We start from the raw sequence: 17,157 nt of genomic DNA on the forward strand, positions 1-17,157 counted from the left end.
ATAAAATAACCAATTGCTTTAAAAACAGCCGCACGGGCAAAGAAAAATGTGACTGCTTGTATGGTGCTCGGATGCTGAGGGTTAAAAGTTAAAACCTGTCCTGTACTTCTTTGCTGGTATGTCTTGATGTCACACATTCCACTGTTCCAGGTGTAGCCGAGTGCATCAAAACTTTTGAAATCATGTGCGGTATTTAACGATTGTAAGTACCTTTCTTCGATTTGTTGGTGATGTACCAATATTTTTGTTGATAAACTGATTTTTTTTTTAATACCGATAATTTTGGTATACCGGTTGTTAAAATTTTCAATACCAGTATATGATATATCACCGGACCCCAACGTTAAGTCATTGATAAGATTCTAAAGGTGGGTCTGTTCTAAAGGTGGGTAGGTAAGATTCTAAAGGTGGATAAGATTTGGACACTGCATATGTCTAAATGCACATATACGGTGCCGATAGAAAGTGTACACCCACTTTCAAAATTGTCACCTTTTGTTGCCTTATAGCCTGGAATTAAATTGCATTAAATCAGACCTTTTCCACCTTCATTTGTTGGGCTCGAACCCCGATCCCTGAATTACAATGCTGTAATGAGGAGACACACAATCATCAACAAATATAATGGCTTATCACAGCAAGGATAATGTACCTTCACCCACAACACAAGATGTCAAGAACAGGTCTATAATTGCTCTTTAATCATCAACCAATCAATAAAACAACCAATCAACCTGTGCACAAGCCGAACAGAATGCTATCACGAGTATAACAAATTGCTCTGCCTATCTTCAGTCATCCCTGGATTTATACTCATTTTAGAGACGTATTCTTGAGCAAGGCACATCTCATGGTAAGTGGCTCAACCAACTTATTCTTGAGCAAAGCACATCTCATGGTTAGTGGCTCAACATATTCTTGAGCAAAGCACATCTCATGGTTAAGCCGATAAAGGGTGTGGGTCTGGAGAAGCACCGTATATGGGAGTCTTTCTCCGGTTTAAGCAATCAACAGGGTCCCTATTATGGAACTTTTACAAGTCATCAGTATTTAAAACACAGTATATTCACTTTATCTCCAAGCACCAGAGAAAAGAGGAGTTCTCCCTCCCTCCTTCGGGTCAGCAAAATGTGAGGTGCCTTGCAGAGCACAGTCGTGCCGTGGAAATGAGGAAGTAATCTCTGCGATATATTTTGCTTGACTTGTATCTTAAATATAATTCAAGTTTCTATTTTGGATCACTAAGAAGCATCAGAACAATAATAAAACAAAGTTTAACTCAATGCAAGCAATCAACAAACTTCAATCAAAAGAAGATATTCAAAGTAAGTTTTAACTGAAGGAGAATCTGAAATCTTTATTTCAGCCCTCACACATTTACACATCATAACCCTCAACTTCCAAATGAAAAACAAATTCTAAAAATTTCAGAAAATTAATTAAAAATACAAAACTAGACTATCTCGGTTTGATAAGGGTCCACCCCCTGAGTTAATACTTGATGGAAGCACCGTTGGCAGCAATGACAGCTTTGCGTCTATTGGGATAGGTCTCGAACAATTTTGTACATCTTGATTGGGAAATATTTGCCCATTCTTCTGAACAAAACTGTTCAAGCTCATTGAAATTGCGTGGGGAGCATTGATGGACAGCAATCTTCAAGTCATACCACAGATTATCGATTGGATTTAGGTCGAGGCTCTGACTGGGCCACTCAAGAACATTTATCCTTTTGTTCCTTAGTCACTCCAGTGTAGCTTTGGCTGTGTGCTTCGAGTCGCTGTCATGCTGAAAGGTGAACTTCTGTCCCAATTTCAGCTTTCTTTCAGAGGGTAGGAGGTTTTCCTCTTGGATTTTTCTGTATTTTCCTCCATTCATTTTCCCTTCTATACTGACAAGTGCCCCAGTCTCTGCTGATGAGAAACATTCCCATAAGATGATGCTGCCACCACCATACTTCGCAGTAGGAATGGTGTTCTTTGGGTGATGTGCTGTGTTGGGTTTGCGCCAAACATAACGTTTTGCATTTCGGCCAAAAAGTTCCATCCTGGTTCCATACAATAGATTCATACGTCATACCAAAAACCCCTTTGCCACATGGCTTCAGAATCTGTAGAATGTTTATTTTTCATACTTCAAAGGGAACTCAAAGTGGGCTTTTTTGAGTAATGGCTTCCTTCTTGCCACCCCAAAGTACAGGCCAGACTTGTGGAGTGCTTGGGATATTGTTGTCACATGCACACAGTGACCAGTCTTTGCCATAAAAGCATGTCGCTCTTTCAAAGTTGCTATTGGCCTCATGGTTTGCTCTCTGATCAGTCTCCTCCTTGCTTGGTCATCAAGTTTGGAGGGATGGCCTATTCTTGACAGGGTCTTGGTGGTACCACATGCCTTCCACTTCTTAATGATCGTCTTGACTGTGATCCAAGGGTTAAGAAACCATGTTCTGACTTAATCTGTCCCTTCTGATGGTGGCATAACACTGCTGAGACGTTTGGGCAGCTCAGATTTGTTTTCTAAGTTCAATTTCAGATGCAGTTCCATGATGTTGGTTACCGACTGACTTAGATCTGTGACCTAACCTAACCACCCGCTCGCATTTGCATATGGTAACACGACTCTGGGTGTGGGATCCCGTGGGAGGTTCTGGGGTGACTGGCAAATATGGTCTTTGAAAGACACGATGTCCTCTTGGCAACGTCCCCAAACCATCACACTATCTTACTCCAGTTAGCTCATATGGCCGTCCCCGCAACAGTATTAAGACGAGATGGTATTCATACAATAGATACCCTGTGCAATCTTGAGAAGGACTTGGTGTGAACCAACTCTTTTGTTTTGCTGAGGTTTTTTATCATTATTATTTGATCCAATATTGCTGCCAGACCATGTGACTGCCAGTTAGGTGGTTTCTCCTACGAAAATTTTCAAAGATTTTCCCTAAGATCCAATGTGGCTGCCAGACCACATGACACATGATGGTCATTTTTATTAAAATCCTGTTCAAATTTCAAGTCAATCGGATGAAAATTGATGACTTTAGAAATGTTGGCCTATGTTGACCTTTTGGCCTATTTTGACCTCAAAAATAGTTGGTGGTTGAACTCACTGACCTGAAATGCAAATTCTCTTCAAATTTCAAGTCAATCAGATGAAAAATGACAATTTCAGAAATATGGCCTATGTTGACCTCAAAAATAGTTGGTGATTGAATTCAGTGACTTGATCTGCAAATACTCTTCAAACACCTAGTCAATTGAATGAAAATTGAGGATTTTAGAAAATTGGCCGATGTCGACCTTTGGCCTATGTTGACCTCAAAGGAATGACCGCTATATCACATGGTCATATAACATATAACATTATATGCATGTTAACGACATACGTACATATGCCACCGATCGCTTAATCCTGCTTTTCGCCTCACGAGTGCAGTGTAAAAATGAACTCACCTCAGAATATTAGTCAAATCTGGACAGCTCTGTGGTAACAACACAGAAAAGAAAGAGAAAAAAATGGATTAAAATCAAGTATACACAAAGAACTTCAATACAAACAGTTATTTAGCTCACAAGGCTGTGCTATGTCAAGACCACATCAATGCAATCTATTGGTTTATCGACTTAAGGTCACTGGGAGGGGAAGGACAATAGTGGGACAGGCACAATAATAAAAACAGTGTCATCAGACGTTGATGTGCCATTTGTGTTGTTTTAAGGGTGAAACCAACATACGATAGGCAACAGAAGGGTAACTTTACAAGGAATATTAATTAATCCCGACTTAAAGGATAACCTTAAAGGATAACCCAAATGCAATATTTATTTTTCTTTCTGAAAACCACTATTATTTTCTTTCTGAAAACCACTATTTTTTTTCGGTCCAATTTGAAGGGAAAAATTGTGTCTATGCCGTGTCAATGCCGTTTCCCACTGTCATGCCTGTGGTCGTGTCATGCCATGTCCATACCGCTTCCATGCTGTGTCATGTCTGTGCCGTGTCCCACCGTGGAGGTGGGTAGTGACAAGGTGAAATCGGTCGCCGGCAGGCCAACACTGGTGTTTGATTAAACGCTCAAATTGTCTGTGTATATGTGCTGGTATCTGGGTACAGATGGTGTTACAGTTTCGAGTAACAGTTGTTTCTTCTGCTTAATCGTGGGGATGGAACCTCTCTCAATCATGGCAGATAACCACAAGATGTAACTATCTCTGTTGTTTCATAACAGTTCTCTGTAAAATGTTCTGAGCACAAAAGTGAGCATTTTGTAAGCCACATCCACACTCGGGTATTTCGGACAAACCTCATCCAATTTTTGGCAAACATAGGGCCTTTCAGCCATTGGTGTAGCATGAAACCATCTCAGTTTGTATCACTACGAGCACCAAGGATACATCAACTCACTTGTACTGTATTTGTGGAAAATCGAAAATTATTCTCCGTTTAGGTTAAATCGTACCACGATGTAACATGTAGACTATACGGATATGGCGGTAGACTCCCGGGTGCGATCTCATGGCTAATCGTGAAGAAGAAGAAGAAGAAGATGAAGAAGAAGAAGAAGAAGATTTTGACTTTTATTGCAAAATTACCTACTTTATAAATCGCAAATTGTAAAAAGACACATCATATCTGTTTTGTAGGGTATCAAGGAATACATTAGCATTGAGGTAGTCTGAGAATTTGTGTTCCCCTTTAAGCACAATAATACTAATTAAATGGAATACTTAATGACTTTCCGAAGAATACCCAAATTAAAAAAGTACAAATGTCATAAACATGCAGTTATAAGATGACTCACGATTCTCGATGTGGCAACTTATCTCAAGCAAGCAGTTCGTTCAATAAACCACAGCGGGTTATATATGGGTGAAAGGTTGGTGGTGAGTACAGTTGAATGGTTGTAGACCGGAGGATGAGCATAAGATGAAGTCAACTGGACAGTCGTGTTTCACAAGTCCTCAGAAGGACTTGTATCACCGAAGCATGGAAAAGAAACGGAGTGCACAGGTGAAGCTGTATCAGAGATGATGAAGACAGGAACACCAAGCTGAAAAAGGACAATGGTTTACTTGAAGGAGAGGAGAAGTTGGAGTGACGAATAAGCTTCGAGAATATACACCAGTAAACCTGCTGTGTGAGTTCTCAAAAATGGCACGTAAATCACCCGAAATGGCACCAACAAGGGTATACAAGCTTTGAGATAAATCACTAAGATAGCAGCAGAGCAGTGTCTGATAGGTAGATTCCACAAGTAGAGGGATTTCAGTGAATAATACCTCACAGGATAAGATAGAAGAAGCAAAGCTCAACCTCCATGATCAATGCACAATGGGTTGAAGTTGGTCCATCATGGTCAAGGAAAAGGTGATTCGGTGAACAAACACAGGTTCGCATCCAGAAGACCCTCGATTCCTCCTTCACTGGGTGCGTCGGTTTTAAAATGATATGCACTGCTTGAAAATCAGCGTGACAGCTCAGTAGAATGTGTCGATGCCTTCTGCTCCTCCTCTCCTAATCATCGCCTTCCCTTTCCCTTCTGAAAACTGTCTTTTTGTTCTTCTTTATGTTGTTGTTATTGTTACTGTTGTTGTTGTTGTTGTTGTTGTTACCCTGTGCACGTGAAGCGAAAAGCAGGGTTACGCAATTGGTTTATGTCCAATAAACATATCTATCCATTTCAAGGTTTCAGCTCTTATCCCACTGCGGTTGCTTTTACTCAGGAGTTTTTGATAGGCCACAGAATCAAATGCTTCAGAAAAATCTAGTATCTGCATATCAATTTGTGTTCTGGGTTTTTGGTTAAGGTGAGGCGTGATCTCTTCCAGTGTTCAAAACTTGTCTCACAAGAGTGGGCTTAAAAAAAGGCAGTGGCACTAAACTTCTGGATTTTTTAAAGGATCTTTAAAATCATTATCTATTCAAATTGAAGTACAGGAGGGTCTTGCCGTTCGTGGGTTTCCCCTTCGTGGATTCGCTCTATCAGGATGAATTTATTGAGGCTGTTCCATTAATAAACTTTATTTCAAAGCTGTCTCATGCCAGTAAGGAATCCCATGGAGAGAAAGCTGTGTCTCGTGCAGGTAAGGAACCCTGTGGAGAGAATGCTGATTATTGTGCCGGTAAGGAACCCCATGGAAAGAATTCCGTCTCGCGTGCCGGTAAGAAACCCCATGGAAAGAATGCTGCTTCTTGTGCTAGTAAGAAACCCCATGGAAAGAATGCCGTCTCATGTGCCGGTAAGAAACCCCATGGAAAGAATGCCGTCTCTCGTGCCGGTAAGAAACCCCATGGAAAGAATGCAGTCTCTCGTGCCAGTAAGAAACCCCATGGAAAGAATGCAGTCTCTCGTGCCGGTAAGAAACCCCATGGAAAGAATGCCGTCTCGTGTGCCGGTAAGAAACCCCATGGAAAGAATGCAGTCTCGTGTGCCGGTAAGAAACCCATGGAAAGAATGCCGTCTCTCGTGCCGGTAAGAAACCCCATGGAAAGAATGCCGTCTCTCGTGCCGGTAAGAAACCCCATGGAAAGAATGCCGTCTCTCGTGCCGGTAAGAAACCCCATGGAAAGAATGCCGTCTCTCGTGCCGGTAAGAAACCCCATGGAAAGAATGCCGTCTCTCGTGCCGGTGAGAAACCCCATGGAAAGAATGCCGTCTCTCGTGCCGGTGAGAAACCCCATGGAAAGAATGCCGTCTCTCGTGCCGGTGAGAAACCCCATGGAAAGAATGCCGTCTCGTGCTGGCAAGAAAACCCATGGAGATAATGCTTTCTCTCGTGCTGGTAAGGAATGCCATGGAGATAATGCTTTCTCTTGTGCTGGTAAGGAACCCCAGGGACACAGTGCAATCTCTTGTACTGGTAAAGAACTGTGTGGCGAGAATGTCGTCTCTCGTGTTGGTAAGGAACACCGTGGATAGAATGCTTTCTCTCATGCCGGTAAGGAACACTGTGGAGATAATGCTTTCTCTCGTGCCGGTAAAGAATCCCATGGTGATAATGCTTTCTCTCGTGCTGGTAAAGAATCCCATGGTGATAATGCTTTCTCTCATGCCAGTAAAGAATCCCATGGTGATAATGCTTTCTCTCGTGCTGGTAAAGAATCCCATGGTGATAATGCTTTCTCTCATGCCAGTAAAGAATCCCATGGTGATAATGCTTTCTCTCGTGCTGGTAAAGAATTCCATGGAGATAATGCTTTCTCTCATGCCAGTAAAGAATCCCATGGAGATAATGCTTTCTCTAGTGCCGGTAAAGAATCCCATGGAGATAATGCTTTCTCTCGTGCCGGTAAAGAATCCCATGGAGATAATGCTTTCTCTCGTGCCGGTAAAGAATCCCATGGAGATAATGCTTTCTCTCGTGCCGGTAAAGAATCCCATGGAGATAATGCTTTCTCTCGTGCCGGTAAAGAATCCCATGGAGATAATGCTTTCTCTCGTGCCGGTAAAGAATCCCATGGAGATAATGCTTTCTCTTATGCTGGTAAGGAACCCCAGGAACACAGTGCTGTCTCTTGTACCGGTAAAGAACATTGTGGAAAGAAGCCTTTCGCTAGTACTGGTAAGGAACTCCATGGAGAGAATGCTTTCTCTCATGCCGGTAAGGAAATCCTTGGAGAGAATGCTTTCTCACGTTTCTGTAAGGAACTCCATGGAGAGAATGCCATTTGTCGTGCCAGTAAAGAACCCCATGGAGAGAATGCTGTCTCTCTTGCTGGTTAAGAACCCCATGGAGAGAATGGTGTCTCTCAAGCTGGTAAGGAACAGTGTTGTAGTCGAATCCACCTGGTCTGCATCCAAGTCTGCGTCCAAGCTATCCGAGTCCTGTGGTCTGAGTCCTAGTACAGCAATCCAAGATTTTATTCCATATTATGGCCGTCTTGCTGTAGTAATACAACATATTATGGCCTGTAATACGTTAGGGGATGCCTGCCTCTGGTCTAGCATTACAGAACATTCCAGAGAAGGGTGGGGGCGAAGGGGTGTTCGATTTTAGCAAAAAAATAGCATTAATTAATATTTGAAATCACTGGCATCAGCAATTGCCTTATAAATCATTGGCAATCACAGATCATTTACCACCATTTTAAACCACGGTCTTTCACACAACCTTATATAGAATGTTTGATTATCCTTTCATTGCTTAACAATGTTTAGTTACATAATATATAGTAATAGTAACAGCAATGATCACGGTATAACCTATTATGGAAATGGAGCTTTAAACACAACAACCTCCGAGCCTTAGCATGTATTCATGCAGACAAAGTTAATTGTGGTATGCAAATGTTGGTCCAAAGATCCCAGCGACTGCATTTCATTCATTTTACATTGTATTAGTTAATGTGACCACTTTCTTGTTCTTTTCAGCAATGTCACCTCAACACTGTGATGACATTAAAACTTCATTTCGACGCTGGGAAATTTTTCCCCAATCATTCACAATGTTAAACACAGGCATGAAGCATATACTAAAATTTATAATTATAATGTTATATCACATCGCAAATGACATCTTAACATTGATGTTGGTCCATACTCTGTAGTTTCCCTTTCAAAATAATGTAACTACAGGATAAACTGATATACTAAAATATTTAATAACGTTATCGACCAGTATAGGCCTCGTGGGACCTTCTCATTAAAAATAGTTAATATAGAAATTAAGCATATAGGAATTAAACACACGTGCCACATACATGTGTACAAGTCAAATTCAACATGAAATATTAAAGTTTAATGTGTGATTAAAGGAGAAATTACTTTGCATTTCATCTAAAGAGTACACATCTTTCAAAGTGCTTTGTAGTCAACAAAAATAACATTTTGGATAACATGACAGATGCCACACTTATGCATGAACCATTACTACCATAAAAATAACAAATAACGGCTTTCTAAGGACTTAAAAAGAACAACATAGAAACGAGTGCTCCATCACTATGCACCACCTTAATAAACCACACAAATTACATGCTTATTGCAAATATATATTATGTATGTGAACATTTTATATATTGGAAAAATGAGGACATAAATACGATCTTACATGTGAATTCACATAAAGACGTTGGAGTTCGACATGAATGTGGCAAAAAAAAAAATGCAGTAAAGTCTGCACAGAGAAATCCAATCCCGGTTTTCCAGATCAGATTTTGAAAATTGTTTTGAAAATATAAACTAATATTGCAACAAACATTTTTCGGTTACTTTTTGTCGAGAAAACCGATTGCGACCTCAATGAGATAATTCAGTTCTCGATTGAAATTCTGTTTTGAACTGAGTTTTTCTGCTCCAATTCATTCATTTTTTGTCAGATTTGACATTCTGACCAGTTTCTGTAATCACAGCAATCGCCTTCACACCGTGGTATGATTTGTTTAAAATAAAAATAAATAAAAAATTCATAACCCAAACCCTAACCATAATTTTTGCACCAATTCCTTCAGGTTTGGTCATATTTGACATTCCGACCACTTTCTGTACTCACATCAATCCCCTTCATACTGTGATATGATTTTTTTTTTCGAAAAAACAAAAAAATATGAAAAACCCCAATTGTAACCCGAAGAGCTCGGAAATCGTAACCGAAAGTTATTGCTGCTGTATCCTAAGTTTCACTGTACACTTTTTATTTCTACTGCACTCTAAGTTTTACTGCAAACTCAATTTTTCCGAATCGAGACAAGTCCTAATTCTTGGCATTCAGAGTTCGAGGCGGAGTCCTGAAGAGTCGAGTGTGATTCCAAGTCCTCCAAAAAGTTGACTCGAATCCGACATCACGGGTAAGGATCCCCATGGAGAGAATGCTGCCTCTCGTGCCTGGAAATAACCCCGTGGAGAGGGTGCTGCCTTTGGTGCTGGTAAGGAACCATCGCCACTGCCTACAATCGCTGCACCCTCACCACCGCCTGTGTTCCACGCACCCTCGCCACCGCCTGCGTTCCACGCACCCTCGCCTGCGCTCCCCGCACCCTCGCCACCGCCTGCGCTCCCCGCACCCTCGCCACCGCCTGCGCTCCCGCACCCTCGCCACCGCCTGCGCTCCCCCACCCTCGCCACCGCCTGCGCTCCCCGCACCCTCGCCACCGCCTGCGCTCCCGCACCCTCGCCACCGCCTGCGCTCCCGCACCCTCGCCACCGCCTGCGCTCCCCGCACCCTCGCCACCGCCTGCGCTCCCCGCACCCTCGCCACCGCCTGCGCTCCCCGCACCCTCGCCACCGCCTGCGCTCCCCGCACCCTCGCCACCGCCTGCGCTCCCCGCACCCTCGCCACCGCCTGCGCTCCCCGCACCCTCGCCACCGCGTGCGCTCCCCGCACCCTCGCCACCGCCTGCGCTCCCCGCACCCTCGCCACCGCCTGCGCTCCCCGCACCCTCGCCACCGCCTGTGTTCCACGCACCCTCGCCACCGCCTGCGTTCCCTGCACCCTCGCCTGCGCTCCCCGCACCCTCGCCACCGCCTGCGCTCCCCGCACCCTCGCCACCGCCTGCGCTCCCCGCACCCTCGCCTGCGCTCCCGCACCCTCGCCTGCGCTCCCCGCACCCTCGCCTGCGCTCCCCGCACCCTCGCCACCGCCTGCGCTCCCCGCACCCTCGCCACCGCGTGCGCTCCCAGCACCCTCGCCACCGCGTGCGCTCCCCGCACCCTCGCCACCGCCTGCGCTCCCCGCACCCTCGCCACCGCCTGCGCTCCCCGCACCCTCGCCACCGCTTGCGCTTCCCGCACCTTCGCCACCTCCTGCGCTCCCCGCACCTTCGCCACCTCCTGCGCTCCCCGCACCTTCGCCACCTCCTGCGCTCCCCGCACCTTCGCCACCTCCTGCGCTCCCCGCACCTTCGCCACCACCTGCGCTCCCGCACCCTCACCACCGCCTGCGCTCCCCACACCCTTGCCACTGCTCCCCACACCCTTGCCACTGCTCCCCACACCCTTGCCACTGCTCCCCACACCCTTGCCACCACCTGCGCTCCCCGCACCCTCACCACCTCCTGCTCTCCCCGCAACCTCGCCACCTCTTGCTCTCCCCGCACCCTCGCCATCTCCTGCTCTCCCCGCAACCTCGCCACCTCCTGCACCCCCGCACCCTCGCCACCGCCTGATCCCCCCGCACCCTCGCCACCGCCTGCTCCCCCGCACCCTCGCCACCGCCTGCTCTCCCCGCACCCTCGCCACCGCCTGCTCCCCCGCACCCTCGCCACCGCCTGCTCCCCCCGCACCCTCGCCACCGCCTGCTCCCCCGCACCCTCGCCACCGCCTGCTCCCCCCGCACCTCGCCACCGCCTGCTCTCCCCGCACCCTCGCCACCTCCTGTTCTCCCCGCACCCTCGCCACCGCCTGCGCTTTCCACACCCTTGCCACCGCCAGCGGTCGCCACACCCTCATCACCACCTGCACTTTCCGCACCCTCATCCCTGCTCACTCCAACCTCACCACTGACTGCATTCACTCCACCCTCGCCACCGACTGCACTCACTCCACCCTCGCCACCGCCTGCGCTCACTCCACCCTCGCCACCGCCTGCGCTCACTCCACCCTCGCCACCGCCTGCGCTCCCGCACCCTCGCCACCGCCTGCGCTCCCCGCACCTTCGCCACCGCCTGCGCTCCCCGCACCTTCGCCACCGCCTGCGCTCCCGCACCCTCACCACCGCCTGCGCTCCCCACACCCTCGCCACTGCTCCCCACACCCTTGCCACCACCTGCGCTCCCCACACCCTCGCCACTGCTCCCCACACCCTTGCCACCACCTGCGCTCCCCACACCCTCACCACCTCCTGCTCTCCCCACACCCTCACCACCTCCTGCTCTCCCCGCAACCTCGCCACCTCCTGCTCTCCCCGCAACCTCGCCACCTCTTGCTCTCCCCGCACCCTCGCCACCTCCTGCTCTCCCCGCACACTCGCCACCTCCTGCTCTCCCCGCACCCTCGCCACCTCCTGCTCTCCCCGCGCCCTCGTCACCGCCGGCGCTCCCCGCACCCTCGCCACCGCCTGCGCGCCCCGCACCTTCGCCACCGCCTGCGCTCCCCGCACCTTCGCCACCGCCTGCACTCCCCGCACCTTCGCCACCGCCTGCGCTCCCGCACCCTCGCCACCGCCTGCGCTCCCGCACCTTCGCCACCGCCTCCCCGCCCGCGCCCGCACCCCCGCCTGCGCTCCCCACACCCTCGCCACGGCTCCCCGCGCCCTCGCCTCTGCCCCCCACTCCCTTGCCACCACCTCCGCTCCCCACACCCTCGCCACTGCTCCCCACACCCTTGCCACCACCTGCGCTCCCCACACCCTCACCACCTCCTGCTCTCCCCGCAACCTCGCCACCTCTTGCTCTCCCCGCACCCTCGCCACCTCTTGCTCTCCCCGCACCCTCGCCACCGCCTGCTCTCCCCGCACCCTCGCCACCGCCTGCTCTCCCCGCACCCTCGCCACCTCCTGCTCTCCCCGCACCCTCGCCCCCTCCTGCTCTCCCCGCACCCTCGCCACCTCCTGCTCTCCCGCACCCTCGCCACCTCCTGCTCTCCCCGCACCCTCGCCACCTCCTGCTCTCCCGCACCCTCGCCACCGCCTGCTCTCCCAGCACCCTCGCCACCGCCTGCTCTCCCGCACCCTCGCCACCGCCTGCTCTCCCCGTACCCTCGCCACCGCCTGCTCTCCCCGTACCCTCGCCACCGCCTGCGCTCCCGCACCCTCGCCACCGCCTGCGCTCCCCGCACCCTCGCCACCGCCTGCGCTCCCCGCACCCTCGCCACCGCCTGCGCTCCCCGCACCCTCGCCACCGCCTGCGCTCCCCGCACCCTCGCCACCGCCTGCGCTCCCCGCACCCTCGCCACCGCCTGCGCTCCCCGCACCACCGCCTGCGCTCCCCGCACCACCGCCTGCGCTCCCCGCACCCTCGCCACCGCCTGCGCTCCCCGCACCCTCGCCACCGCCTGCGCTCCCCGCACCCTGGCCTGCGCTCACTGCACCCTCTCCACCACCTGCACTTCCTGCACCCTCACCACCGCCTGCGCTCACCGCACCCTCACCACCGCCTGCGCTCACCGCACCCTCACCACCGCCTGCGCTTTCCACACCCTTGCCACCGCCAGCGGTCGCCACACCCTTGCCACCGCCAGCGGTCGCCACACCCTCATCCCTGCTCACTCCAACCTCACCACTGACTGCATTCACTCCACCCTCGCCACCGACTGCACTCACTCCACCCTCCCCACCGACTGCACTCGCTCCACTTGCTCTACCCTTGCCACCGCCTGCACTCGCTCCACTCGTTGCACCCTCACCACATTGAGCCATTTTGTTTTTATTTACAAAATGCAGATCCTGCCTCTTGCTTGACAAAAAGGATTGTTTAATTTGATTATTATGAGGATTTAGACATGATGTGAAATTGTCATTGGCAATCTCAAATAGCCTTGAAAAAGGATTGTGATCTGAGGGAAATGGCTGCATATTTGAACAATTTTTAAAAACATCTTTCCCTAGGTCAATTTCTTTGATTACAACATCACAAGGGTATCAGTTAATTGCTTGAGATTTTTTATAACCGGAATGGGTACTTGCCAAAAACCTCATTGGTTCCCAATAATCCAATGTGGCCTGAACGCAAATGCACTATTTTAGATATCACTGGTGTTAAACTGGGAGACGAGTTGAAGGAAAAGAATGAATGAATCCAAAGCAGAAATAGAAAGAATGATAAGCAATTAGATCACAAATCCATAGGGGAATTAAACACAGGTGGAAGCATCAACACCACACCAATTTATCAACACGAGATCAAAATAAGAAAAATGCAAAATGTTTTTTTAAATTAATTTTTATGAAATGTTTTTTGCAGTCTTTTTTTTTCTTTCTTTCTTTCTTTCTTTCTCACGGAGGGGGCATGGGCTTGGGTAAAAAAACACACATCAACCACACAACATCCCTTGATGAGACCCCCACCAACAACACTCTGTACACATGCACACAATCACTCATCAATGCTCAAGCTACCGAAAAGTCGTGCTTACATCCTGATATCCCTCGATCTCCATAACTTCCAGGTACCTATCGAATTCCAATTTAAAGTTCTCTACTGTTTCTGCTGCCACTACCTTTTCAGGGAGACCATTCCATGCATTAACTACTCTTTGAATAAGAGACCCCTGCCTTGCTACCATCTTAACTCTATTTTTCTTTACTCTCAGGCTATGGCCCCTGATCCTATCACTGTCTACTCTGTTGAATAATAATTCATCTGCACTTATTTTATCTGTACCCTTCATTACCTTAAACATCTCTATCATATCACCTCGTAACCGCCTCCCTTCTAGCATATAAAAGACATGTCTCCTTTAGCCGCTCCTCATAACTGAGTCTAGCTCGGCACAATCAATATAGTAGCCCTGTGCTGAACCCTCTCTGTGGCATCTCTGTCCTTCCAAAGTTGTGGAGACCAAAACTGCACACAATATACTAGATGTGGCCTCACTAAATTCCTGTATAATCACTTCCGGTTCCAGTTTTCTGAACGACGGTTGGTTCTCTCAGGGGTCTGTGCCGACTGTGCCTCATCCCATCACCAATGAGCCTTTTCTCCTCCTCATCCAGCCCTCTCCCCCAGCTCTTCTGCAACCCCCCACACTCTGTCAACAACTCTCCCCACTTCACCCCTCTTCCCTCGTCCTACACTCACCCTTCCCCTGCACCCTAAGCCTCATCCCCTCCATCTTCCTTAACAGTGTGGACCTAAAACACCACATGCTTTTCAAAGTGGACATCTCTCTTGATGTTATGAGCATTTCACTCAGGCCGACTGGCAGGGACTTCTAGCAGCCATCGAACTTCTAGACTGGTCTCCCATTTCTACTCCCTCTGACATCAACTCATCCTGGGGATTCTTTCAAAGATATTTGCTCTCTCTCTCTCATGCACAGATTTATCCCATCTCGTCTTCAGTTGTCCTACCCTTCCTCCCACGCCATGATACACTGAAGCTTGAAGTGAGGCAGTTGTCCAAAAACAACTTGCCTTCACCTCATTGAAGGAAAATCCAACTGAAGGCAATTTCAGTTCTTTCCACAAAGCTCGGAACAAGTGGGTGTCTACCCTCAGGAGAGCCAGGAAACAACATCTTTCCAATCAAAGGGTCTGAACTCTCAAACCTGTCTTCCTCCTCCAAATCCTGGTGGCATCTAGTTAAGTCTGTTTCTCTTATATGTTCCCCCTCCATCCCCTCCCTTACCTCAAATGACCACACAACTGACTGCATGTGAAAAGGCTGAATGCCTAAACTCGGTGTTTGCTTCTAAATCTGTGTCCCAAACCCATCGCTTTCTGTACCCACCTGACCCAGTCGCACCCAGCTGTTCTCGGACTCTGTGTCCTTTTCTCTTGACAAGGTGGAGATTTTGCTGTCAAACCTCGACTCAGATTCTGCAACCGGTCCAGACAGCATCAGCCCAAGTGTCCTAAAAACCTGCTCTGCTGCTTTTGCTTACATTCTCTCTGTTCTATTCACCCTCTCATTTGCTCAAGGTCATCTGCCTTCTGCTTGGAAATCAGCAAACATCACTGCCCTGCATAAAAAAGGTGCAAAAACAGATCCCTGCAACGACAGACCAATCAGCCTTCTCCCAATCACCAGCAAGGTTATGGAATCCATCATCGCTTCAGACATTAAATCCTCCTCTTCTCCAATTAAATGGCTTGATTTCCGATCATCAATTTGGTTTCAGACCAGGTCACTCTACCCTGGATATGCTGCTCCTGCTTTCCCAACAATAGATGGAGGTCCTCAATACTGACATGAGATCAGAGCCATCTCTCTCGACATATCATGTGCTTTCGATGTGGTCTGGCACCTTGCCCTGCTCACCAAACTCTCTTCCTATGGTATCCAAAGCCATCTCCACTCATGACTCGCATACTTCCTCTCCTGTCGCAGCCAACGTGTGGCCCTTAATGGAGTTCTCGCATCCCCTCTTTCTTTCCATTCTGGAGTTCTTCAAGGCAGTGTTCTAGGCCCGGTTATTTTTCTGGTTTTCATCAAGCATCTCTCCGACTCTCTGGAAAATCGACTTTATCTCTATGCTGATGACTCCACTCTCTGCCGTAGCATCTGTCATCCCTCAGATCGAAAAGCAGCAGCCTCTTCACTCCTTGCAGATCTGGATAAAATCACAATCTGGTCCAACATGTGGAACATGTCTTTCAATCCTGACAAATCTCGCATTCTCACAATGTCTCTACAAAAGGACCGTCTGGACCCCCCCCCTCCCCACCAACTACTTTCTCAACAATCCCCTTGTAGAAGTGCATTCATTCAAACTTCCAGGTCTCACTATTTGCCATTATCTCTTCTGGGAAAGCCACATTTCCAAGTTGGCCTCCAAAGCCAGTCACCGACTGGGCATTCTCCATCGTGCATCGTCTTTCCTTGGCACATCTGAGCTCCTGACCAAATACAAAGCTTTCGTCCACAGTCTGATGGAATAGTGCTCTGCACTCTGCGCTGGTGCGCCCGCTTATCACCTTTCTCAGCTTCACGATGTGGAAACCAAGGCTTTTAGGATTGTTGGTATCTCCTGCGATGAGGCTGAGCCTTTGGCTCTCTCACTCTCTCAGTGCAGGCAGGTCGGTGGTCTTTCTGTTTTCTACCGTCTCCTCTGCAGCCTTGCCCCATCAGCTATATCTGCGAACTGTACACCCCATATTTCTGCACGAATCGCTACTCTTCTTCACTCTTTCATTCCTCATTTTCCCCACCTTTGGAACAAACTCCCACTCTCTTCAATCCCACTCTTTCCTCCAAGTCTTCAAAACAGCTGTTCACCACCATCTCACATCTTCCCCCATCCAAAACCACGATCTTTTCTACCTCCGTTAATCCACCCCAAACCTACCTCCTTCAAATGTCGTTTTCCTTCCTGAAAGTCCCTGTAGTGTATGGACATGTAAGTCCCTGAAGTGTCCATCTTGCTTACCCTGTGTATCCCATCCCATCTCTCTCCCTTCCACAGATCTCCTAATGTCTCTGTTCCACACTGTTTTGTGCTTCCCTCTCCCACTCCTCTCGTTTCCTGTTACCCTTGTTGTACATTCTATGCGTTAGCTCTTATACGAGCTTCGACATTGTATGTTAAAATAAATAAACAAACAAACAAACAAACCACCTCTT

The 17,157-nt window shown here is 48.5% G+C and overlaps 2 protein-coding genes across 4 annotated transcripts in view; both read right to left on the reverse strand.

Moving 5' to 3' along the window:
• LOC147027467 (uncharacterized) overlaps positions 1 to 17,157 on the reverse strand; it is a 127,844-nt gene that overhangs the window by 91,106 nt on the left and 19,581 nt on the right. For 2 of the 3 annotated variants that reach the window (XM_085876908.1, XM_085876909.1), the window contains one exon: positions 3,453 to 3,481. In XM_085876908.1, coding sequence (XP_085733034.1) covers positions 3,453 to 3,481 — 29 coding nt within the window. Of the gene's footprint in view, positions 1 to 3,452; positions 3,482 to 4,801; positions 4,925 to 17,157 lie in introns of those variants that run through there. The other variant, XM_085876910.1, reaches the window with a different exon arrangement.
• On the reverse strand, positions 4,971 to 9,976 carry LOC147027468 (uncharacterized). Its single transcript, XM_085876911.1, has 2 exons — positions 5,280 to 9,976; positions 4,971 to 5,050 (listed from the first exon to the last, which is right to left on the reverse strand). Exon 1 carries the CDS (start codon positions 7,595 to 7,597, stop codon positions 6,230 to 6,232), a length of 1,368 nt encoding a protein of 455 aa, XP_085733037.1. The 5' UTR covers positions 7,598 to 9,976; the 3' UTR covers positions 4,971 to 5,050; positions 5,280 to 6,229.

The sequence above is a fragment of the Eptatretus burgeri genome, chromosome 4, assembly GCF_056783735.1.
Source record: "Eptatretus burgeri isolate ZD-2024b chromosome 4, Ebu_testis_v1, whole genome shotgun sequence".
In the NCBI taxonomy this organism is placed as follows: domain Eukaryota; kingdom Metazoa; phylum Chordata; class Myxini; order Myxiniformes; family Myxinidae; genus Eptatretus; species Eptatretus burgeri.